The sequence below is a fragment of the Dermochelys coriacea genome, chromosome 3, assembly GCF_009764565.3.
Source record: "Dermochelys coriacea isolate rDerCor1 chromosome 3, rDerCor1.pri.v4, whole genome shotgun sequence".
NCBI lineage: Eukaryota > Metazoa > Chordata > Testudines > Dermochelyidae > Dermochelys > Dermochelys coriacea.
In genome coordinates, this window is record NC_050070.1 from 109,406,493 (window position 1) to 109,431,251 (window position 24,759).

Below are 24,759 nucleotides of genomic sequence, written 5' to 3' on the forward strand. Positions count from 1 at the left end.
ATTTTCATATTTTACCATTTTATCTTGCCACTTTAACATAACTGAAAAGCAACATTTCAGTAATGTTCTTGTCCTCCCTATATTTGTGGATTCAAGATTGTTTGTAACAAATGAACACCATTTTTTACAATGTACAGTTATTTATTCTGACAGAACATGTTGTGCATTATTACATGTATCTAGGTCAACATTCTAAAAAAGTGACTCGTGATTTTAGCTGCCTGAGTTTTGGAATGAACCCCTTAAAGGGACCTTATTTTCAGTGCCTGTTTACTGATGTTCTCTGGAAATCAGGCCCCTTAAAGGTATCTCAAGTTGGGCACCCAGAAACATGTTGTTTTTTGGAAGTCTTGGCCCTGGTGTATTGGGGCTCTAAAATGAAATTAGCCAGCTTCTGTATGGAGGGGGAGTTATACTGAAAGTATCCATGTTGATTTGTCCAGACCTCCCAGTAACTTCCACTGAAGAGCATGCTTGATTCTGTACTGTGGCGTTTCACATCTAGTGCCAGGTACACAACACTGAAATAGGTTTGACATCAATGGAACTGGAGAATCTGGGATAATCTTTCTAGCATTTATTTAACTTCCTGGCAGGCTAAAAGCCTATTAAATAAGAATAGCCTCGAGTCACAGCCATTCTGCGGATCTTGGCAGTAGGGGCAGAATACTTTGGTGTGGTTATAGTGGGAAAGAATGGTTTCCTACATGAAGAAACTCTTAGTACCTTTCTACAACTTAAACTACAATTGAGAGGCCTGGATGAGATAATGTAGAAGAAAAAGATTCAGGTTATTAGTTGGGGATTGGTCCTGCTTTGAGCAGGGGGTTGGACTAGATGACCTCCTGAGGTCCTTTCCAACCCTGATATTCTATGATTCTTTTGAGGCTGACTCACTAAACACTTAACCAAGGACCTGATATTAAAAGAGTGGGTCACTCATAAGGCAAAGGAGTGACAATGAGAGTAAGATACATTTACCCTCCAATCCCACCAAATCCAGCTATATTAGAAGACCTGCCAGTGAGCCACAGAACAGACGGCACTGACGTCATTTAACTAGCGTATTTTCTTTCCTATGTTGTAAAGACAGTGCTGTTACAGGGCTGCAGTAGAAGATTCATAGATTCTAAGGCCAGAAAGGACCGTTGTTATCATTTTGTCTGACCTCCTGTATAGTCCAGGCTGTAGAACTTCCCCAAAATGATGCCTAGAGCAGATCTTTTAGAAAAACATCCAATTTGATTTAAAAATTGTCAGTGATGGAGAATTTACCATGACCCTTGGTCATTGTTCGAATGGTTAATTAACCTCAGTGTAAAAAATGTACATGTTATTTCAGGTCTGAATTTGTCCAGCTTCAACTTCCAGCCATTGGATCATGTTATACCTTTTTCTGCTAGACTGGAGAGATCATTTTAAAATATTTGTTCCCCACATAGGTACTTACTGACTATGATCAAGTCATCCCTTAACCTTCCCTTTGTTAAACTAAGTAGATTGAGCTCCCTGAGTCTCACCAAAAGGCATGTTTTCTAATCCTTTAATCATTCTCATGGCCCTCATCTGAACCCTCTCCAATTTATCAATATCCTTCATGAATTGTGGGCACCAGATACAATGTTCCATCAGAGGTTGCACCAGTGTCAAATACTGAGGTAAAATAACCTCTCAGCTCCTATTCAAGATTCCCCTATTTATGCATCCCAGAATCACATTGGCTCATTTAGAAAGACTCAAGGGAATAGGCAGCATGCAACAACAATGCCACAAAACTTAAAATTGGTTAAATAAATAACTTGTTTGATTGTTCTGATAATAAAATATTGACATGGAGAGCTCCCCCAACTCAGAGATTCACCACCATCTACCTTGATTATTTTAAAATCCCATCTAGATTAAATTCATACTTTTCAGTGCCTAAAAATTGTTACATTTTCTTTCTTTGGTTTGTTCATGGTGACTAACCCTTTTTATTTATGTGAAATCTTGTGGCTATGCTGTGTAAGTTTCAAAATTCGTACATGACCAAAAATTAGATCGGCTATTCAATGTTCTTCCTTTATATCACATCTATTCAAGTCTGAGCCCTAAGGGCCTGATCCAAAGTCCATTGAGGTCAATAGAAAGACCCCACATTGACTTCAGTAACCTTAGGATCAGGCCCTAAAACTGCTAGAAAAAGCTCACATTTTGTTGAAGAAACTTAAAGAATCATATTGAAAACTGTTCAAGTCACAAAGAAGGAATTTCTGTATGTAGCATTTTGAGAATATTTCATGCCCTTGGCACCTATATCTGGGGAATAAGCAGTGGAAAGGTAAATATGTCTTTAACAGAGAGCAGTGTTGTTCTGAAAAACACATACAGGACTTCTTTATTTAGAAACTAGGTTGTTTTTTCATGATCAAGTTTAGTGCAGCCTTTAGTCTAAAAAAGAGAGAATGAGTAAACAATGTAACCAAGGAAAATATTTCATTGAACACACACAATTTATATCTTTTGCAAAGGTCAATGTGTTTTGAATTTTAGATTGCTTTTTGACTCAATGAGAAATAGATACAGTATTGTAAATATCTCAATAGGCATATAAAAAATGGGGGTTAAAACTATAAACTCCCATTTCTATCTGAGACAATTGAGAATGGTGCTCTTGCTTCTGAGCTAATAAAAATGAGCAGAAATCATGTAGCAGTAGTATTTATGCTTGTATAATTCAAAAGCTGTACTGGATATTTCTTGTAAACTACCTGCACAAATAAAGAAGAAGGAAAAGAGAAGATCTCCAGTAAATATATAATCCCAAACTAAAACATAAGACCAATAATAGTCTATGCTTTTTTTCTTAACATACCTACTTCTCCAATACTTGCAATTTATGGCACTGAATTCCTGTTTTTAAAGTTCATCTGGACTCCTGATAAAATATCTGAACAATATCTGGGCTGAACAACAACTGGAAAAGTTCACACTAAGTTTTTGTTTCACTGTATGATAGGGATGTGATGGGGGGGAGGGGGCTAAGAAACTGTTCAGACCAGTGTCCTCACTTTGCTTTCATTCATTTAACTGATATATTTTGTTGGCCTCTAAAGTGAAATTTCAATACAGGGAAATGATTGCAGAGATTAGACCTTCAAAAGCCAAGACAAAGTATCATTAATGGGTTCATTTAGTTCAGGTTACATTACAAGTATCAGCAATAAGAGGGAGACATTACAGCCATAAAAATAATAATAAATTCCAGTGAGAAAATGCTACAAGTATAATCACATTTAAAGACAAGTTAGTACATATTTCCAGAACCATGACACAGCAGGTGGCATAGGAGTCTATCTGCATTGTAGGGTTTTCTCCCCTGTCTTTTTGGTTTTAGCTTAAGACCTATGCTTCAGGTTGCATTTCTATTGTTTGTTGTTCATCCTTTTGCCAAATGCTAGGACATCTTTCTCACCTTCCCCTCTCAAAATTTTGCAACTAAAACTACAAGTGTGTCACTCTTTTACTATCAGTTCTACTTGTGGGGCTGATTGTCAGTGCAAAATATATGTATGTACACAGAGAGCATGCATCTCTCTGTGTCTGGGAAACCCTCTCACGCTCTCCAAACCTAGGTATTTAATTCTTTGTGTTTCTGTTGTTGTTGTTGTTTGTTTAATCCAAGGTCAGAGTTTGCAATCAAACCATCCTGAAAATTTGCAAGATCAGGGCAATTTGTGATTAAAACATATTATAGTCAAAATATAGGTAATAAAAACCAAGGGCACTCAGCACCTCAAAGGATGAGGCCCTAAATCGGGGTAGGCAAATTTTTTGACCCGAGGGCCACATCTGGGCAGGCCATGAATGCTCACAAAATTGGGGGTTGGGGTGTGGGAGGGGGTGAGGGCTCTGGGGTGGGGTTGGGGGTGCAGGAGGGTGCTCTGGGCTGGGAACCAGGGGTTCGGAGGGTGGGAGGAGGATCAGGGCTCAAGCAGGAGTTTGGGGCATGGGAGGGGGTCAGGGGTTCAGATTCCATGCGGCGCTTACCTCCAGCAGCTCCTGGAAGCAGCGGCGCAGCCAAGTGGCTCTGCGCGCTGCCCCATCTGCAGGCTCTTCCCCTGGAGATCCTATTGGCCATGGTTTCCGGCCAATTGGAGCTGCGGTGCTTGGGGCAGGGGCAGCGTGTGGAGCCCATGTCTGCCCCTACGCATAGGAGCCTGAAGGGGGAAATGCCGCTGGTTCCGGGAGCCGTGCAGAGCCACGGCACATGTGGAGCGGGGCAAACCCCTGACCCCGCTACCTGGCTGGAGCGCTGGAGCAGAGCAAGCCCCAAACCCCGCTCCCTGGCAGGAGCTCGAGGGCCAGATTAAAATGTCTGAAAGACTGGATGCGGCCCCTGGGCCGTAGTTTGCCCATCCCTACCCTAAATGTTAAATCTGGACTAGTGTGGTTTTTATTTTAGCTTTTTTTTTATTAAGTATATCACATGCTAGATATAAATGACAGGATGCTGGTGGAAGTTGAGGGCACTCAGAATCTCGCAGCAGGATTTAGCACCATGTAGGTGAGGATCCTGTTCCTTAGTTGCTGAACATTTCCACAGTAATGACTCTTCAGTCAGGTTTGGGGTATGATTCGCAGAGCTGATTTCTATCCAGGATTCCTATACCGATGAACTGACTGGAGATAGTAGATAAATAATCTAATATCATGAATTTATATTTCAGGTGCAAAGATAGAAAGCTACTTTGTTTGAGCTGGCAAATGGATTCCAACTCTAAACATCAAAGTTTATTTTTCAGAATTGTTGTTTTGAAAATAACTTTCTTATGGAACATTTTAAGTGTAGTAATTAATGGTGTTGGAAGCACTTTCAGAGAGAGCACTATTATGATTGTGTTTTCTCTGTGGTTGGCTTTTGCTGGACCCATTAGCTTCAAAGTTACAAAATGATGAAATTAAATTTTTGAGATGAAGACACATGTGGGCTTAGTTCAAGTTCAAAGCTCTGTCAAATGAAAAACAACCCAGTATAAAATTTAATTTTCTGTGAAAATATTTTTAAATGTAATGTTAATTGGCAGCTCCATAACCTCAGGCAAAAGAAATATTGAATCCAGCTAGAGCCGAGCTTTCATTAACTGAAGCATTAATACAGTGTGGTCCAATACAGTGTGTTTAGGGTCAAGCTAAGGCACAGTATTTGATTGTAATTGTCAGGGTACAGTCATTTTTAAAGAACAATTTGTACATTTAGTTTCAGAGAAAGATGGTGCCATAAAAATTTGCCTTTTACTTGCTTCCTGTCTCATTTCCAGGAACACAGTGCACCTGTCATTATAGTTCCTATATCTTTTAAAAACTCCTTAAACTCTGTCTCCAGAGTTAACAAAATACCTTCTTCCTGTCTGCATTACTTTTAAATAATACATCATGAAAGAGATTTCCTTTGACTAACTTGCTTGGTTTGGTTTCAGAGATTACAAAACAAGGCAACTGTAAATCTCTGAACTTTCCAATGGGAGACTAGAGTTTTAAAATGTGGTTCCCAGATATCAGGGGTGAGTTCAGGATCAGGTCAGAAATGAAGGTAAGTCCATTTAGAAGCAGCATGTTTTGTCACACGTAAGTGTACTCATCTTTATAAGACAGCAATTACATGATTTGTTTTTTGGGAGTTTTGGAAATAGGAAATCACGAATACTTTTGCAAAAAATTGTAACAGTCACCAGGATCAGATGACATTCTCCCAAGAGTTCTGAACGAACTCAGATGTGAAATATCCTCCAGTCATGTGTACCAGATGACCGGAAGATAGCTAATATACTGCCAATTTTTAAAAAAAGGTCCAGAGGTGATCCTCACAATTACAGGCTGGTAGGCCTAACTGCAGTACCAGGCAAAGTGATTGAAAATATAGTAAAGAACAGAAATATCAGATACAGAAATAAATACAATATGTTGGGAAAGAGTCAACACAGTTTTTGTAAAGGGAAATTATGCCTCACCAGTCAATTAGGATTTTTTCAGGGTGCCAACAAACGTGGACAAGGGTGATTCAGTGGTTATAATGCACTTGGACTCTCAGAAAGCTTTTGACAAGGTTCCTCAATAAAGGCTCTTAAGCAGTGTAAGCAGTCCTGTGATAAGGGGGAAGGTCCTCTCATCAATCAGTAACTGGTTAAAAGACAGGAAACAAAGGGTAGAAATAAATGGTCAGTTTTCACAGTGGAGAAAGGCTTATGTTGGGGTCCCCTAACTATTTGTACTGGCACCAGTGCTGTTCAACATATTCATAAATGATCTGGGAAAAGGGGTAAACGGTGAGGTGGCAGAGTTTGCAGATGTTTCAAAATTTCTCAAGATAGTTAAGTCCTAAGCTGACTGTGAAGAGTTATAAAGAGATCACACACAATTGCATGATTGGGGAACAAAAGGACAGATGAAATTCAATGTTGATAAATGCAAAGTAGTGCAAATTGGAAACTATAATCCCAACTATTCATACAAAATGATAGGGTCTTAATTAACTGTTGCCACTGAAGAAAGAGATCTTGGAGTCATTGTGAATAATTCTCTGAAAACATCCACTCAATGTGTACCTGCAGTCAAAAAAGGTAACTAACTGTTAGTAACTATTAGAAAAGGGATAGATAATGGGACAGAAAATATCATAAAGCCACTATATAAATCCATGGTACACCCAAACCTTGAATACTGCATGTAGTTAGTGTCACCCCATCTCAAAAAAGATGTATTGGAATTGGAAAAGGTTCAGAAAAAGGCAACAAAAATGATTAGGGGTATGGAAGAGCTTCCATATGAAAAGAGATTAAAATGACTGAGATTGTTCAATTTAGAAAAGAGACGACTAACGGGAGCTATGAGAGAATTATGAATGATCTGAAGAAAGTTAGTAAGTGCTATTTATCCCTTCCCATGAGACACAAACCAGAGATCACCCAATGAAATTAAACTGGCAGCAGGTTTAAAACAAACATAAGGAAGTACTTTTTCACACAGCACATAGTCACCCTGTGGAATCCATTGGCAGGGGATGTTATGAAGGCCATAAGTATAACTGTCTTTAAAAAAAAATTAGATAGGTTCATGGAGGATAGGTCCATCAATGTCCATTAACCAAGATTGCTAGGGATGCAACCCCATGCTCTGGGTACCTCTAAACCTCTGACTGTCAGAAGCTGGGACTAGACAGCAGGGGATGGATGACTCAATATCTGCCCTGTTCTGTTCATTCCCTCTGAAGCTTTTGGCCCTTGCCACTGTCAGAAGACAGGATACTGGGCTAGATGGACCATTGGTCTGACCCAGTATTAGTCATACCTTCTGTGTTCAAAGGTGAAAAAAAATTCCTGTTCTTTCTGAAACTTAAAAAAAGTGTCATTGTATAAAACATGACTAAAAGTAACAGTTCAGGGAACTGAAAGAATAAGGAAGTGTCTCTTTTCTCCCCACCCCCCGAAAGTTCCTTCACTGTAATTTCTAGATAACATTAAAAGATGAGTGAATGGATTGATCAAGAACTTTGTTCCCAAGAATTACGGGTTGGCAAGATCATGAGAAAATATTTAAAAAGAAAATAAGTTATGAAAGTCAGTTTTTTCAACTCAATTCCAGAAGGACATTGACAAGTTGGAATGAATTCAAATAAAGATTTAAGGTGACTATCAGAAAACAATTCCTAACTGAGATAATTTAGCCTATGGAATCTTCTTCTCAAAGGAAGTGTTGGAAGCCCCAATTCTTGAGTCATTTAAAACAGGACTGGAAAAAAGCAATGGATTCTAGAGGGGAAATTCCTGCACTGGCAGAGGGATGGATAAGGTAGTTTTAATAAATGTCTTCCATGTTTATCTTTTATCACTGTAGAAAAAGAACCAAGGCTCTAATCCAAGGCTCATTGAAGCCAATGGAAAGACTCATTTACTTCAGTGAGCTTTAGATCAGTTCCTTAGAAAAGACTGTCAATATTCAGACAAAGTAAATTAATTAATAAAAATGAAATTGTGACAGAATATACTCCTGTGACCACACCCTACATACTTTGTAATAATCTTTGTACAAAATATGTCTTGTAAGGTATCCTTTGAAAACTCATCATTTTCTGATCAATATTGTTCTGATGTGAGTGGCAACATTGTATGTGAAGTTATACAATTCCACTGTATGGTGTTATTAACACATGATGCAAATTGAGGTTGGCAAACTGGTCTGTCTCCAATGGAATGTGTGCTCTGCTTACTTTGCATTGTACACCGAGTCATCAAGCAGGAAGGGGAGATAAAGGAAATCCAAACAGGTGACCAAAAAAAACCAGTGTGGAACATCCTTCCATATAGGCTTTTTGTCTCCTGGTACCCAGCTGGAAATGTTTTTCAGAAGGGAGACTGAAACTATAATAAGGAGGGACAAACATCCCAAGAGACCCTTCTCTCTCTCTCCCCTTGCCCACCAATTCTCTACACCTGAAGCATCAAGGCCTTCATTGGAATCTGGGACAAGGGGTCCTGACCTACAGAGTTTGGTCAGTAAGATTGCTGAAAGCATATAGCAAGAATCTTTGCTTAACGCTGATATAGTTTTTTAATTTAAATACCAGTAGTGTTTTAACTTTATTTTCTTGTAATCATTTTTGACTTTTATGCCTCATTACTTGTACTCCCTTAAAATCTATCTATCTGAGTTTAGAGTACCTAGGCTTGAATAGAGACTGGGAGTGGATGGGTCATTACACAAAGTAAAACTATTTCCCCATGTTTATCTTCCCCCCCCCCCCGCCCCGTCCACTGTTCCTCAGACCTTCTTGTCAACTGCTGGAAATGGCCCACCTTAATTATCACTACTAAAGGTTTTTCCCCCCCTCTCTCCTGCTGGTAATAGCTCACCTTAAGTAATTACTCTGGTTACAGTGTGTATGGTAACACCCATTGTTTCATGTTCTCTATGTATACAAATCGCCCCACTGTATTTTCCACTGAATGCATCCGATGAAGTGAGCTGTAGCTCACGAAAGCTTATGCTCAAATAAACTGTTTAGTGTTATTTATATAAGTTTATTGTGGAGATGCCAATGAAAATATTCTGAATTTACAATGGGTGTAACACAGGATTTGCACATTGCCCTCTCCCTCTAGGGGAAATCCTTAACTTTGTCTAAACATGTGAACTCTGTGCAAACAGGTCATTGCAGATTTACCTAGCTGATGTGTTTTTTCCCCCTTCCCTTTACATTGGCACAAAGCCAAAGAATCAAGGGGAAACGGGTGGTGCAGAACCCCCACCCTAACTTTGAACAGATTTTCTTCTATTGTAGTTTTTTTCCCTCGATTCCCCAGATCAGTCAGAAACTAATAGTGTTACTGCTTCATCGAGCCACCCGCTGCTAGGAGACAGAATCTTATGTGCATACATATAATGATAATCATATGTAAATCTTTGTATTACATAATGATTCATTCTCAGGAGGTGTCCATCAAGTGGAACTATACTGATGTACCCTAGTTGAGGAATTGACCCATCGAGTCCAATTTCACTTCCATTGTCATCAATGGGAGTCTGCCATTGATTTTAATGAGAGAAGGATAGGTCCCCTTCTTTGCTGTCAATATTTCCATGTTAAATTTGCTCAGTCAATAATTGACTATTCTCATGTTCAAGGTACTCTAAACTCAGCTTTGAATTTGAAAAATTAAGCCTTGTTCTTTCTGCTGCTTATAATATATTGTCACTTTTAGTGGTGATTCTGCCATTAGCTTTTAACTTTCAATTTTGCTGATTAAGAAAAGCAGAATAGATTAGAAACTACTTCCCTTTGCCATGTTTGTACAAGGAATACTGTTGATGCTATGGGTTGACCCAGAATGTGAGTCTGAACTGAGGTTTAGGTTTTAATGCTTAAATAGCATTTTTTCCTTGCAAGTTAATTGAAAAAAAAAAAATTTCCTAAAGTTCAAACCAAGAATAGTACAAAGAGGTAGGAGAACGAGGAGCAATGCTCTCAAGTTGCCATGGGGGAGGTTTAGGTTGGATATTAGGAAAACCTTTTTTTACTAGGAGGGTGGTGAAGCACTGGAATGGGTTACCTAGGGAGGTGGTGGAATCTCCTTCCTTAGAGGTTTTTAAGGTCAAGCTTGACAAAGCCCTGGCTGGGATGATTTAGTTGGGGATAGGTCCTGCTTTGAGCAGGGGGGTTGGACTAGATGTCCCTTCCAACCCTGATATTCTATGATTCTTGCTACATATGACCTATTATGAAAAATATATTGTAGCATTTATGTTTGTATGTATAATAAATTATGGGTTAAGGTAGTATAAGTTTGGTTTGGGATGAGCATATTACTCACGAGATTATGCAAGTTGTCTCATATGGGTTCTGACAAAACTTTCATGCCACAGCATTCCATCGTGGATTCTCTATTTGTCACACATGTTACAGAAAAGACAATTTTAATAATAGAGTTTTAGAGTTTTTAAAAATTGTATTGGGACTTTTTTATATTCATCAGCTTGCAAAGCTTTAGTATTCATGAGACCAGCTGTTCAGGGCTCTAAGAGGAACTATAAAAATGACCTATAATGTCTTTCTATACTCAGAAATGCTACACTTTTAAAGTCTGTCGTCCTTAAGGAGCTGGAAGTGAATGCTAGTATCCCATTGGGAAGGGTTGAGGAGGGGAGGACAAAACCCCTTCCATAAAGATAAAGCTCCTATTTCTAGCTCAGGAAGGGCACAGGATAACTTTGTGACACTTTTAGAAAACCCAATTGTCACAGATTCACAGAGTCTGGTGTTCCAGTCTGTAACCAGTCTCTTGGGCATGACCCGTTTAGTGGGCCGGGCCCCAAGGATTCTCACAGTTCCACTGGGGCAGGTCCCGGCCTTCAAGACCTTCAGCACTAGTCAGAGGTGAAAGTAAGCCAGTACGCCCCAGTACAGCGTACCGGCAAGAGCCAGTGCGCCGTACCGGTGTGGATCAGCTTCCCCAGGTGCAATTTAAAGGGCCTGCGGCTCCCAGCAGCAGCTGGAGCTCCCGGCCCTTTAAATTGCTGCTAGAGCCCTGGGGTAGCGGCGGCAGAGCTGGGGCGGCAATTTAAAGGGCCCAGGGCAGCAGCGGCGGCCAAGCCCTGGGCCCTTTAAATCAGCCCCAGAGCCCCACCGCCCCTTCCCCAGGGCTCTGGCAGGCTCCAGGGACGATTTAAAGGTCCCAAAGCAGTAGTGGTGGCCAGAGCCCTGTCCCCAGAGCCCTGCTGCCAGAGTCCCCGGCTGCCACTGTTACCCCGGGGATGGGGAAGGAGGCACTTGCCGGTACAGGGTGAGCCGGGGCTGGCTCTGACCGCCGCCTAGGCCTTACCCCTTCCAGGGGCCTGAGCTGGCCCAAGCCCAGCCCTGTACTGGTAAGTCCCTAGACTTACTTTCACCCCCGGCACTAGTGATCCCTGTTTCTCTATGTGGCTTTCTGCAGCAATACTACCTAAGCCAGGCTTCCGCAGGAGACTTGTACTGTAACTCTTCAGGGTGCAATGCTCTCAGAGAGTATTTACAGTGACACAGGCATCCTTTTCAAAAAAAATAGCCATTTGTTGGTCATCTGGAACACAGAATCTGAAAGTTCTTAGATTGACACCGAGAGGCAGAAGTTACTCCACGGTCTATCCTGACCAAGCCAGTGCCATCAGCGAGGCTGCGATGGTCTCCATTCCTGGCTCCTTCCCTCTCCCCTTTATCTCCCCAGGTGAGAGCTCCTGTGTCCCTCCAAAGGGCAGCACTCCTCCAGTCACCTGACACCTTTCCACCCCTTTGTCCTCCACTTCAGTTCATGTCACACATGCCAGCATTTCCTGCTGTTAGGTGTTGATTTTTCAGTCACTGGGGCATCTCTGTTGTTCTGGACCCTCTGTTGATTTGGGTCAGTTTCAGCTAATGCTTTAATGAACCTATTCAGTCTCTCAGACAGCTAGGTGACATGCATTCCTCATGCCTCCTGCACTGTTCTAGGAGCAGACTTAAACCTTTTAATAATACCAAATGCAGAGGAGGGGATATGGAGGCACACATAGGATTCATAAAAACACTAAAGAAAATCCCCACTTTGTTACACCATCACTGGATCAGAACTAAACCTTGTCTCTCCTGGGCTTTGGGTAGAGGTAATTTGTGAAGAAAATCCAGATTTGGGAGGGAAATATTTCTGTGGCAGTTTGATTTGGGGGAGAGGGGGGAGAACAAAAAAACACAACAAACCATCAACCCTGTTGGCCTTTTGAAGTTGCTTAGTGGACTGAGAATGTTAGAATAAGCACTTTGGGGAGGAAAAGGCAGGAAGGAGGGGAATTGATTTTTGTGAGACAATAGGGCAGACATAATCTGAACCTTTGACCATTATTTTATCACATGGTGTCTAATAGATCAGATGGTTACCAACTCCACATATATGGCATGCATATGTATGAGTGTGTGTGTATATATAGATTAGATACGTGAACACAAGATATAGTGTGTGTGTAAGTGTGTATATATAATTACCTAGTTATTAGTGACTTACCAGATAGTCAGGGAAAATGGTCAGAAATGGAAGAGATGAGCTTACTTGGCATCCCTCTCACTGCTGTCCAGTTCTGTGCACAGGCTTTTCTGCCTGTTTCGTACATTTGAGATTATTTTTTTAGGGATATGTGGCAGGGCAATGGCTTAATTAATTCCCATTGGTTCCCATTCTGTGTTTGTCAGTCCTCATGGAAGCAAAGCATAAGGGGGCACATATGACAGTAGGCCTTCAAATATAGGCTTTGATTCAAGAAAGCATCCCTGATCGGGAAAGCACGTTAGCACTTGCTTAAATTTAACCCTGTGCTTAAATCCCATTGAAATCAATAGGATTTAAGCACCAACTAACTTGAGCATGTGCTTAACTGCTCTTTCCTGAATTAAAGCCATGTAGTGTACAGTATTACACAAAAAACATCAAGTAAATTTCCCAGATCCGATGAAGAGCTCTGTGTAAGCTCAAAAGCTTGTCTGTCACCAGCAGAAGTTGGTCCAACAAAAGATATTACCTCACCCACCTTGTCTCTCTAGTATCCTGGGACTGACACAGCTACAACAGCACTGCATACAGAAAACATTCATCAAGGATTAGGGTAGGAAAATTTGGGAGCTTAAACACACATTTGTCAGTGTCCCTTCAACTGGAAAAGAAAATCTGGCTAAAATTCAATGTATCAATTATATGTAGGCAGTGCCAGTGCAGTGTGACAGGGTTAGGGTTTTTTTTTCCCCCAAGGAGGTCAAAGATTCTACAAATTGGTAAAAAAAAAAACAAAAAAACCACACAACAACAACAAAAACCCCTGCTGCACCTACTCAGCTGCAGCTCCACAAAACTCAGAAATAGTGGGATGGATGGGCTGAAAATATGTTTTCAAATAAAGTACACTGAGGCCTCAAGAAGTCCCATGTGAAATGTTTATGAATGAACTGCATAGAGCTTGTCTTATAGCTGACGCCTAGCTAGCACTGCACTCAGTCCTCCCCTAAAAAGGATTGAGTGTGAGAGCCCATTACAGCCACTCTCTCTCACTCATTCACCTCTGAAATGATTTCTGAAAAAGAAGAAAGTGCAGCAAGGATGAGGTTTGCCACTGGTCAAACTTCTGGAATACTATAACTGTTCTGTGTTCAGTGTTTTAGCCCCATATTGAAAGAGTAGGGAGTTGTTTTTCCTGTAGACCTTCCAGACCACACACACATCATGGTGGTTTCGTGCTTTCTCCTGCTTATTTGCAGGTATGTCCACCACTGCCCTCATTTATACGCCTGTTTGGAGTCATAAATACTTCTGACCTATTGCCTTGAGCCTTCTCTGTAAATTTGCTATCTTGTGGCTTCCATTTAAAACATGAATGTGATGAGCAATTAGTTTGTAAAAAGGGGAAAATATTTTTCTTTTTATTAAATTCAAACGAGATAGTATAAAACCATTAGTAATTTTTATAAACTTTTACTATATCTTTGAAAGTGCAGTGTGATGGTCTTGTGGTTGGCAGGACTGGCTTCTATTCTGAGCTCAGCCACCCATTTCCTGTATATGTGAGCAGCCACATCATCTGACATCTGTTACTCAAACCAAGATGACAATACTTACCTACCTGTAAAATCTAATCATTAATACAGGTAAAGTGCTTAGGCAGCCCTCAGATAGAAGGTGCTATATAAGAGAACATAAGAATGGCCATACTGGGTCAGACCAAAGGTCCATGTACCTGTCTTCCACCAGTGTCCAATGCCAGGTGCCCCAGAGGGAACGAACAGAACAGGTAATCGTCAAGTGATTCACACCCTGTTGTCCACTCCCAGCTTCTGGCAAACAGAGACTAGGGACACCATCCCTGCCCATCCTGGCTAATAGCCATTGATGAACCTATCCTCCATGAACTTATCTAGTTCTTTTTGAAGCCTGTTATAGTGTTGGCCTTCACAACATCCTCTGGCAAGGAGTTCCACAGGTTGACTGTGCATTGTGTGAAGAAATACTTCCTTTTATTTGTATTAAACCTGCTGTCTATTAATTTCATTTGGTAACCTAGTTCTTGTGTTATGAGGACTAACTAACATTTCCTTATTTACTTTCTCCAAATCAGTCATGATTTTATAATCCTCTATCATATCCCCTCTTACTCATCTCTTTTGAAAGCTGAAAAGTCCCAGTCTTATTAATCTCTCCTCACATGGCAGTCATTCTATACCCATAATCATTTTTGTTGCCCTTTTTCTGAATCTTTTCCAAGTCCAATATATCTTTTTTGAGATGGGGCGACCACATCTGCACGCAATGTTCAAGATGTGGGCATACCATGGATTTATATAGAGGCAATATGATATTTTCTGTCTTATCTATCCCTTTCTTAATTATTCCCAACATTCTGTTTGCTTTTTTGACTGCCACTGCACATAGAGTGGATATTTTCAGAGAACTATCCACAATGACTTGAAGATCTTTCTTGAGTGGTAACAGCTAATTTAGGTCCCATCATTTTATATGTATAGTTGGGATTATGTTTTCCAGTGTGCACTACTTTGCATTTATCAACATTGAATTTCATCTGCCATTTCATTGCCCAGTCACCCAAGTTTTGAGAGATCCTTTTGTAGCTCTTCGTAGTCTGCCTAGGACTTAATTATCTTGAGTAGTTTTGTATCTGCAAATTTTGCCACCTCACTGTTTACCCCTTTTTCCAGATCATTTATGAATATGTTGAATAGGACTGGGCCCAGTACAGACCCCTTGGGGACACCACTATTTACCTCTCTCCATTCTGAGAGCTGACCTTTTATTCCTACCCTTTGTTTCCTCTTTAACTAGTTACCAATCCATAAGATGACCTTCCCCCTTATCCCATGACAGCATACCTTCCTTAAAAGCCTTTGGTGAGGGACCTTGTCAACGGCTTTCTGAAAATTTAAGTACACTATATCCAGTGGATCCCCCTTGTCCACATGCTTGTTGACCCCCTCAAAGAATTCAGTAGATTGGTGTGGCATGATTTTACTTTACAAAAACCATGTTGACTCTTCCACAACAAATTATGTTCATCTATATGTCTGACAATTTTGTTCTTTACTATAGTTTTAACCAGTTTGCCTGGTATTGAAGTCAGGTTTACTGGCCTGCAATTGCCAGGATTACCTCTGGAGCCCTTTTTAGAAATTGGCATCACATTAGCTATCCCCCAGTCATTTCATACAGAAGCTGATTTAAATGCTAGGTTACAGATTACAGCTAGTAGTTCTGCAATTTCACATTTGAGTTCTTTCAGAACTCTTTGGGTGAAAGCCATCTGGTCCTGGTGACTTATAACTATTTAGTTTATCAATTTGTTCCAAAATCTCCTCTAATGACACCTCAATCTGGGACAGTTCCTCAGATTTGTCACCTAAAAAGAATGGCTCAGGTTTGGAAATCTCCCTCATGTCCTCAGCTGTAAAGACCGCTGCAAAGAATTCATTTAGTTTCTCTACAATGGCCTTATTGTCCTTGAGTGCTCCTTTAGCATTTCGATCGTCCAGTTGCCCCACTGGTTGTTTAACAGGTTTACATTGCATGAGGTAAATAAATCCTTGGGCAACACATTCCATTAGGAGCATTGAAGAAAATATTGAATAACTAACTAACTATCCCTTCAGTGAATAAGGCAGGGATCCTGTGGAAAAAAGTGTGATCATGTAATTAAAAAGAAAAGGAGTACCTGTGGCACCTTAGAGACTAAAATTTATTAGAGCATAAGCTTTTGTGAGCTACAGCTCACTTCATCGGATGCATTTGGTGGAAAATACAGAGGGGAGATTGATTAATGTATTTTCCACCAAATGCATCCGATGAAGTGAGCTGTAGCTTACGAAAGCTTAAGCTCAAATAAATTTGTTAGTCTCTAAGGTGCCACAAGTACTCCTCTTTCTGCGAATACAGACTAACACGGCTGCTACTCTGAAACATGTAATTAAAGACAGTATCATAAAGCATACACACAAAGGGTCTGAATTAAGGTTGCATAGGCAATGTTAACTCTTGCCTTGAGTGCTTGACTTTGCAATCTTAAATGTCTTTTAAACATTTTTTGATTGAGATATATTTAATTTCAACTTGTATTATCCACCAGTCCAGGGAAAACAACAAGGTAAGTGACAAGCAAGTTTTGAACTCTATGCCCATGGAGTCCCTGACTATGTCAATCATAATTTGTTTATTGTTCTCATTGAATGAATAAATATTTCAGCTTGCTTGCAAACTGGGAAGATGTATAAAAATGTAGAAGCCAGCAAAGATATTTTTACAGAGCCATCATCAGACTATAATCATACTTTAGGGGCCAGAACCTCAGTGTAAATTAGCATCAATGGAGCTATACCAGTTTACTCCAGCTGAGGATCTGACCCAAGGGCTTAATTCTTGGCCCCAGTTTCATCTGCTGTGCTCTGCTTAGTTTATACAAATCTGGTCTAACCAGCTCTGTGTTACCTATTTCTCCTTCCTTCTCCTAGCACTCAGCAAGAAGGGGCAGGGAAGGGATATAGCCTGGGTAGGAGGGAGTAGAGCAAAATGCATGGCACTCTGCCAGATCCACAGCCATGATACTAATCTGTGGCCACACCAGAGCCACTGTACTGAAAATAACTAGTACATCAGTATGCATGATGAAGCATTCTGCTTGCAAGCAGCATAATTTAGACAAGTCCTGCAGCTGCTTTCATTTGTATTAAAGGTTGGTTCATCCTCTAGCCAGACCAGGATCAGAAGAGCATAAAGGTGACTTAGTGCCATCTTTCTCTCACCATAAGATTACTCCAAGAGTTTATATCCTTATATGTGTAGCCTACCCAAAGTAGTTGTCCTCCCTGTGTGGCATTGTAATCATGTCCACAGCAACCAGTTGTGATATGGCAAACAGGGAATCACGCTATTATGAGATCTCATAAGCCACTGCCAACGTGCTTCATTATGCAGAATGGATTTTTGCCGAAGATCATGTTATTTCTGTGCTTTTTCAGGAATATAATGATAAAGCAGCCTGCCCATTGCTCTGCTGACATCTCTCATCCACCCACAGAGCCACAACCTCCCAGTGTTTGCAGTGAATGTTTAAGATGATTCAGAAATTTAAACAAATGAAATTTTTGTAGTCATTTTCAACAGCTGTCATCCACAGCCTTTATTCTGGAAGCCCTATAAATGAATTTTCTCCACTTAGAGCCATGTGCTTCAATAAGTTGCAAACACACAAAAAAAAAAAATGTAGAAACCGTACTTACTCATTCTCCTCACAGAGCAAACCTCCTAGTTGGCATGCTGCCATACCAATGAACACAGAAATGGTCCCATGTAAGCTCCAGAAATGGAGGGTGGTCTGTGGAAATGTGGTGAGAATGAGGTACATACTAAGTCAAAGTGCCACACACGCTACCCTGAGAAAAAAAAAATACCTTACCTGCAGTTACCAGATGCTAGTCAATGGTGTGATGAAATTTAACTTGCTATTGGTAAAAATTCACATCTCACTGAAATAACCTTCAGTGACGGTCTGAATAGACATGAGCCATCTCTCAGTGATCTTGTTAATATTGTGAGGGTTTTGTCTCATGGCAAGGGACTTCAAAAAGTGTGCTGCACACTATCCATACTAGTGCTTCCTTGATTGTTCAGAGAGTACAGCCTTCAGGTGGCCAGTTCTAGAGAGTGGAGTTGGGTTCACTGGCCCATTTGCTCTTATTAATCTGGCTTTTAGTTTTTGGTCTTTTTTCTGTGAATGAAAGGGAATAGAAGCTAACCAGTGTCTTGTTGCACTTAAATAACCGAAATTAACTCCCTTTTTTTTGGGTGGGGGGAATTAAGGTTTCATTTTTTCCCAACCAGTTTTTCCTGTGATCCCCTAGCCCCTGTTCTGAAACAGAAGACACTGGATACATGTCTGGTTATAAATGCTTCCCCCCTGACCAACATTGTGTAAAGAACAATTAGTAAAATACTAGGATGGTGCCAAATCAAGCTTTGCTTACCTAATCCTTGGTGCCTTCGGGACAGCTCACCTGTAATGACCCCCCATGAACATACTGCAAACAAAAGCTGGGAAACCTGCCATAATCCCATCATCAATTTTATGCTCCTGCAGGGGACTTGAACTGGAAACACTGAGAAATTCAATACACTAAAAAGCCACCTTTATTTCATTTACGACAGTCATGGTGCATAGAGCAAACACTTCTTCCATTTGGAAATTGACAGGTCTAAATGTTAATCAGTTGACTTGGTTCCTGTAAAGTATCCAGATATTGTTTGCCTAAGAATATTCTGAATACTACTTTTGAGGCAGGCACCATCTTATTGTTCTGTGTTTGTGCAGTGCCAAGCACAATGGGGTCTTAGTCAATGGCTCAGGCTCCTAGGAATGACTGATATAAATAATACTATCATTTTAATTTAAAATGTTTCTATATACTACCTTTGCACTTACTGTAGTATCTATGTATTGTATTTTAGTGGTAGCATACTTTTTCTAGTGCAATAATTTCTCTTTATAATCCTATACTTTACCTACACTTTTGGAGTCTTTCCACTAACTTTAATGGAGTTTTAATCAAGCATTTTAGTTGCAGTTTAGTAGCAACATCTGCTGATGGTGCAGTATCATCAAAAAGAGGATTCTTCTCTCCACAGAAGTGGGGGTTAATTAATTACCTTTCTGCTTTTCTGTTAGTGAGTTACTAAAATTCAAGGAAGTTGTTATTGACAAAGTTATGTAACTTACTTGTTGTTGCATTGAAGATAAGTCTTTAAATCCAGCAGAGGCTAGCAAGTGGGACTGAAAGAATTTTTTGTTTTGGAACAGCTCATTTAATCCTTTATTTATGTTTGATATTGCATAAGATGCAGCAAATTTTGACCCCTTTTAAGTTTTAATTCATTTTTTGTTACATAAACTGAGTTAAGCAACAAAAAAGGTTCAAATTCTCCTACCCTGAGTAGTACCTTACTCCAGGAGCAAGGCCCAATGAAATCAGGACTGTTTGCTGAGCAAGGAACTCAGAATGAGTCAAGGTGGCAGGATCTGGTCCTTTGAAGTTTTTGCCTAAATTGCTCAGTGTTCTTTTGGCAAGAGTAGCTGAACTGTTTTATAGATTTTCATACATACCTCTTCATCTGAGAATATCAAGGTATTTACAGGAATCATTAAGGGCTAGGTCATCCTTTGATCTGCATGCAGGTCATAAAAGGGAATAAAACCCCACTTCTACCTTTGCGATCCCCCTACCCTCATCCGCTTATGTCAGCCAGTAGAGCTGAGTCAACATGGAAACGGTGCAATAACTTGCTGTTGATATAAATCAGCAACAAATTCTTACCCTTCTTCTGGAAGGGAAGAGCAGGGACAGAACTGTGGATGTATTTGCTGGAAAGTTGCAGATACAATTTAAAAAGTAGCTACTGTAGACTTTAGACCTTTTCAGTTAAAAGGTATGTGTGTGTGTTTGAGAGCAAGAAAGTTGCTTTTACATTGTCTGCATTACTATATCAGGCAAATAAAAAGATACTGCATGGTATACCGCTGTGTATTAAGAACTGTATTATGTATTTCTTTCCCAGAGTATTTCTTTTATTTGTGCTCCTTTTTAGTGATCCTTTACCCCAATGTTATTGTCCTTTAAAGGAACACCTTCCTTTCTTCTCCCTTCACTTAAATCTTAATTGTTATATCAATTTCTTGATGATTTCATGTTACAATATCTCTCAACCCTCCCCACCCCCTTTTCTTCTTCGGTCCCACAGTTCTTGGATGCTCTGACTGCAGGATATCGCTCTCCAACCCCACGGGAATCTTCACCTCTCCCTGCTTTCCCAGTGATTACCCTAACAGCCAAGCATGCAAGTGGACCCTCCGAGCGCCTCCTGGATTCATCATTCAGATAACATTTATTGAGTTTGACATTGAAGAAGCTCCAAACTGCATTTACGATTCATTAACTCTAGATACTGGAGAGAATCAGGTTAAGTTTTGTGGCGTCACTGCCAAAGGATTATCATTTAACTCCACTGGAAATGAAATGATAGTATCTTTTGCAAGTGACTTTAGTATCCAAAAGAGAGGCTTCAATGCCAGCTATAACCGAGGTATGTATGCATAAAGCATTTCTTTCCTCTTTTATCTAGCATGTCATAGACCAAACAGACTCACTGTATGTGCTAAGGTGAATCTTTGAAGTGAGAATCTGGAGATCTGGTTCTGCCAGATATATTTGGGGACAAAATGTAGCCATAACCAGTTACTTATACATACTTTAACAATTTATTGGTGTGAGTGTGTGTGGAAGATACAAGGCTTGATTCTGTCCTGGCATATGGCTTGCTCCAGTATATTGAAAAACCACCTACAGTGCTCGTGAAGATTTTTGGTTCAGTTATTCCTCTTTCTGCACATGTGTGTTAGAATACAAGAGGGATATATCTCCCACAGACCAGTGTACCCACATAGGCGCAGGGAGCCATAATCTGACTCTCAGTGCTATGGAGAGCAACAGGGAAGTTAACACAGCCAGAAACAACTGCACTCCTCTGGCACACTAGAACTTTCCAATAAGGGTAAGCCTCATCTGTGCGGGAGACAGAACTTTCTCAGGGCAGGTCAGAGACTGTGGAGTGAACTCCCCTAGGAACTGAGGACTATCACACACCTCACCACCTTCCACTCCGTAGCCTTCTTTGACCTTGCCTTCTCTAGCATAAATGCACAGCAACAGATATATTAAAACAGAAGCCCTACCAAAATAAGACATTCCAGTGCATATGCTTCCCCCTATGGAAAGAGGATGAGAGAACAAACAGCACGTGATTGATGTTAATCACTTCACTTAATGCACTACTGGAAGGCGCTCAGATATTATGATAAAAACCTCTGTAGAACAGAAGCAGTAGCAGCTCCAGAGTGGGCATGGGCAGCACTATGGCCCCACTCTCTCTGCTTGCCAGCATAACTGACACAAGTGAAGTTCAGGAATTTTCTCAGCTCTCTTGCTCTGAGGAGGCCTTATTACTTTTATAGTCAGAATGCTTTTACATTCTAAAGCTGGAGCATTATTAGTTTGTTCTGAGGTTTTGCCTAGGAGCTTCAGTCATGGACCAGGACCCCATTGTGCTAGGCACTGTACAAATGCAGGACAAAAAAAATAATCCTTGCCCCAAAGAGCTTACATATAGTATGTCTCCTCCTCATTCCCAACACCTTGCAAGAGAGAGAACTAAATCCTTAGAATGAAAGGGAAGGATTACACAAGCTAAATCTTTTTACAGCTTTGAAAAGAAAAAAGATAACACTAACTAGAGAGAGCTAGAAATTTTACTAAGGCTCATTAGAGCCACCTGAAACGTTATTCTGAGCGAGAAAGCCACTCCTGCTGTACTGAAGGTAATCAGATCATAATCTGGATAATGAGGAAATGTACATAGAATCAGGTAGTGAAAAATGATAAATTTAAATGTTAACAGTCAAAAGGATTCTGCCATCCTTACTCACATTGATTAGTACCTTACTCCTGGAATCACTCCACTAAAATAGAATATTTCTGAAAAATATTCAAATATGAATGAGATGACTGGTGGAGTAAAGTACTACTCAGTGTCTGCAAGGATATCAGACTTGGCACTAATTCCTCCTCCCCTTCCCCCACCCCCAAGCTTAGCTTCTAAGAGTCATGTTAAAATAATCACTGGGCCATGCACTCCACTCTCTATAAGGCTTCTTGCTAAAGCTCTGTCTGGAATAAGGCTACTGTACCTCATTGGATTACTTCAGATCTGTAACGCTTCTTTAAGAGCTGGATGTATATGGGGAGATGTCTGCATGCATGAAAGGAGAGAATGTGACTATGAACACTGAAGATAAACCTAAACAGGCTAAATTCTGCCATCAGCTACTCCCATACAACTCCACTGACTTCAGTAGTGTTACACAAGTAACTCATGGCAAAATTTAGCCCTGATAGGCTATAAAATGCAGTTTGGTAGAAAATGTTGCACTGCTTTTTCTTTAATATTCATATAAAAGAACCATTCAAAAGTAACTTGGTTATAAAATTATATATGCAATAGAATGGATGACATTAAGGGGAAAAAATCTCCTTTCATATGTATGGCAGATCTCAACTCTTTCATTCTGTTCTTCTTCCTTACACAGGATTCTCACAAACATTCAACTCATTCTTATCATCAAGATGATAAGTAGACAAAGTCTTGATTTCCCCCAGAGGGAAGGGGTAATGTGAAAATCCTGTTACACCCTTTGTAATGTAATGGATATTTTCATTGGCACCTCTGTGGTAATCTTAGATAAACAACAATTGACTACCCAGCTTTGGCATTAGTTAGATTTTTACAAGTTAATACAAATGGAGAACATGGAGGTATCTTTAAACACTAGGCAATTTGTTTCCTAGAAGTGAGGTTTTAAAAGGTATGAACTTTAGTATACAATAAGTATACAGGCCAATATATATGTGGGTAGAGAGGGAAATATAAGGGAGTAAATTAGTTTAATGATGGATTTGGGTTGTATAATGGCAGGCATTCCCCATGGAACACTCCCTGGTGGCCTAGGGTGGAACTACAGTTACTTATCTGCCTCAATTTCCCCTACTGGGCATTTTGTAAGTTCAATGAGCCTTGTATAACATGAACAGTACCCCTTGAGGGGTCTGGTTTATTTAATCAACACCAAACATGGTATGTACACAAGCCTTCTCCTTCTGCTATAAATCCTCAGGCTTCTCCCCTGCTGATTCAGGGTTTTTCCTCTTTGTGTTCTGGGGACAGTTCCTGACCCCAGAAGTCTCTGGTTGCTCTTCAGGGAGATACCATGGGGAGTAAAGCTGCAGCCGATGAAGTGAGCTGTAGCTTACAAAAGCTTATGCTCAAATAAATCTGTTAGTCTCTAGGTGCCACAAGTACTCCTTTTCTTTTTGCGAATACAGACTAACACGGCTGCTACTCTGAAACGTGGGGAGTAGGTTCCCACATAGTTCCCAAAGGATCTCTCCCCCCGAAACTTTGTCTCTGTACTAAACGCCTGCTTGAGTTTTAACCGTTTACAAAGCCCAGATGTTCTTTATCTATTCAGTTACCAACCAGCTACTTATTCAGTTAACCAGCCACAGGTGGATCTAGGTTGGCTTATTCTCCTTAGTGGAGCCTGTCACAGGGAGACCAGGTGCCTGACCCCTCAGAAGGCAGGGGAGTTTGATGTGGTTTGTCATATTTTATAATACTGGTTTCAAATGGAGGTCCACAGAGCATTTCCTTGTCATCCACAAAGAGTTGGATGAGCATATGGATGCTGGTTCTCCTTGTTTCCAGTTGCAACATTGTATGAAGACAACTAACGGGGCCAGATGCTCAGCTGGTGGGAACCAGCATAGCTCAGCTGATTTCAATAGAACTACCTCAATTTAAACAAGTTGAGGTTCTGGCTCATCAATACTAGGAAAGCATTTACTTACCCATGTAAGCAATCACTGTAGTTGTTACAGGGATGCTATTCAGTCACCAATGAGAGAGGAGGTGGGCCCACCAGGCAATCTCTAGAAAAGTGTAGTTCACGCTGTATAAGAGTTTTGGGACCCTGTAGCTCATGCAGTTTAGTACAGACAGTTAGGGACTTAGTTATATCCAGGCATAAAGCATGGTTTTGGTGGAGCATAGGTATATATTTGTTATGCTGGAGGATGCTAATAACTGCCACCTCAGTAAATTGATGGTTAGACAAGGCACCCTTTCTTCAGTCTAAATAGAAGCAATTAAATGCCCCTTTATATCACAAAAGCTAGAAACAATAGGGAGTCACCACCCTAGGACATAAGCCATATAGCAAGTCCAATCAGAAGTTAAGGCCAGGTCTATACTACGTACTTACTGTGGTATAACTACATCACTCGGGGTATGAAAAATTCACACCCCAGAGTGACATAGTTATACCAACCTTAACCCCACAGAGAGCTTCTCCCACCCACATAGCTACTGTCTCTCACAGAGGTGGAGTTATAAAACCCACAGGAGAGCGCTCTGCCATCACTTAAAGTGTACATGTACGTTTGTAGTATAGACCCACCCTAAGCTATGTGGGCGGAAGGGTTTCCCTGGGACAGACTTTAAAATGTAGAGACTAGGGGAATGATTCATTGCAATCAATGTGTTAGAGGTAGGAAGGTAGGAAAAGCCATCA

At 40.5% G+C, this 24,759-nt stretch overlaps 1 protein-coding gene across 10 annotated transcripts in view; it reads left to right on the plus strand.

The window, feature by feature from the left end:
• Window positions 1-24,759, plus strand: part of ADGRG6 (adhesion G protein-coupled receptor G6) — a 158,352-nt gene that overhangs the window by 40,526 nt on the left and 93,067 nt on the right. For all 10 annotated transcript variants that reach the window (XR_006280009.1, XM_038396397.2, XM_043511118.1 and 7 more), the window contains one exon: window positions 20,319-20,660. Coding sequence is in view for 9 of the 10 variants with exons in the window: in XM_038396397.2 (XP_038252325.1) it covers window positions 20,319-20,660 (342 nt within the window). In the remaining variant the exon portion in view is untranslated. The remainder of the gene's footprint in view (window positions 1-20,318; window positions 20,661-24,759) is intronic.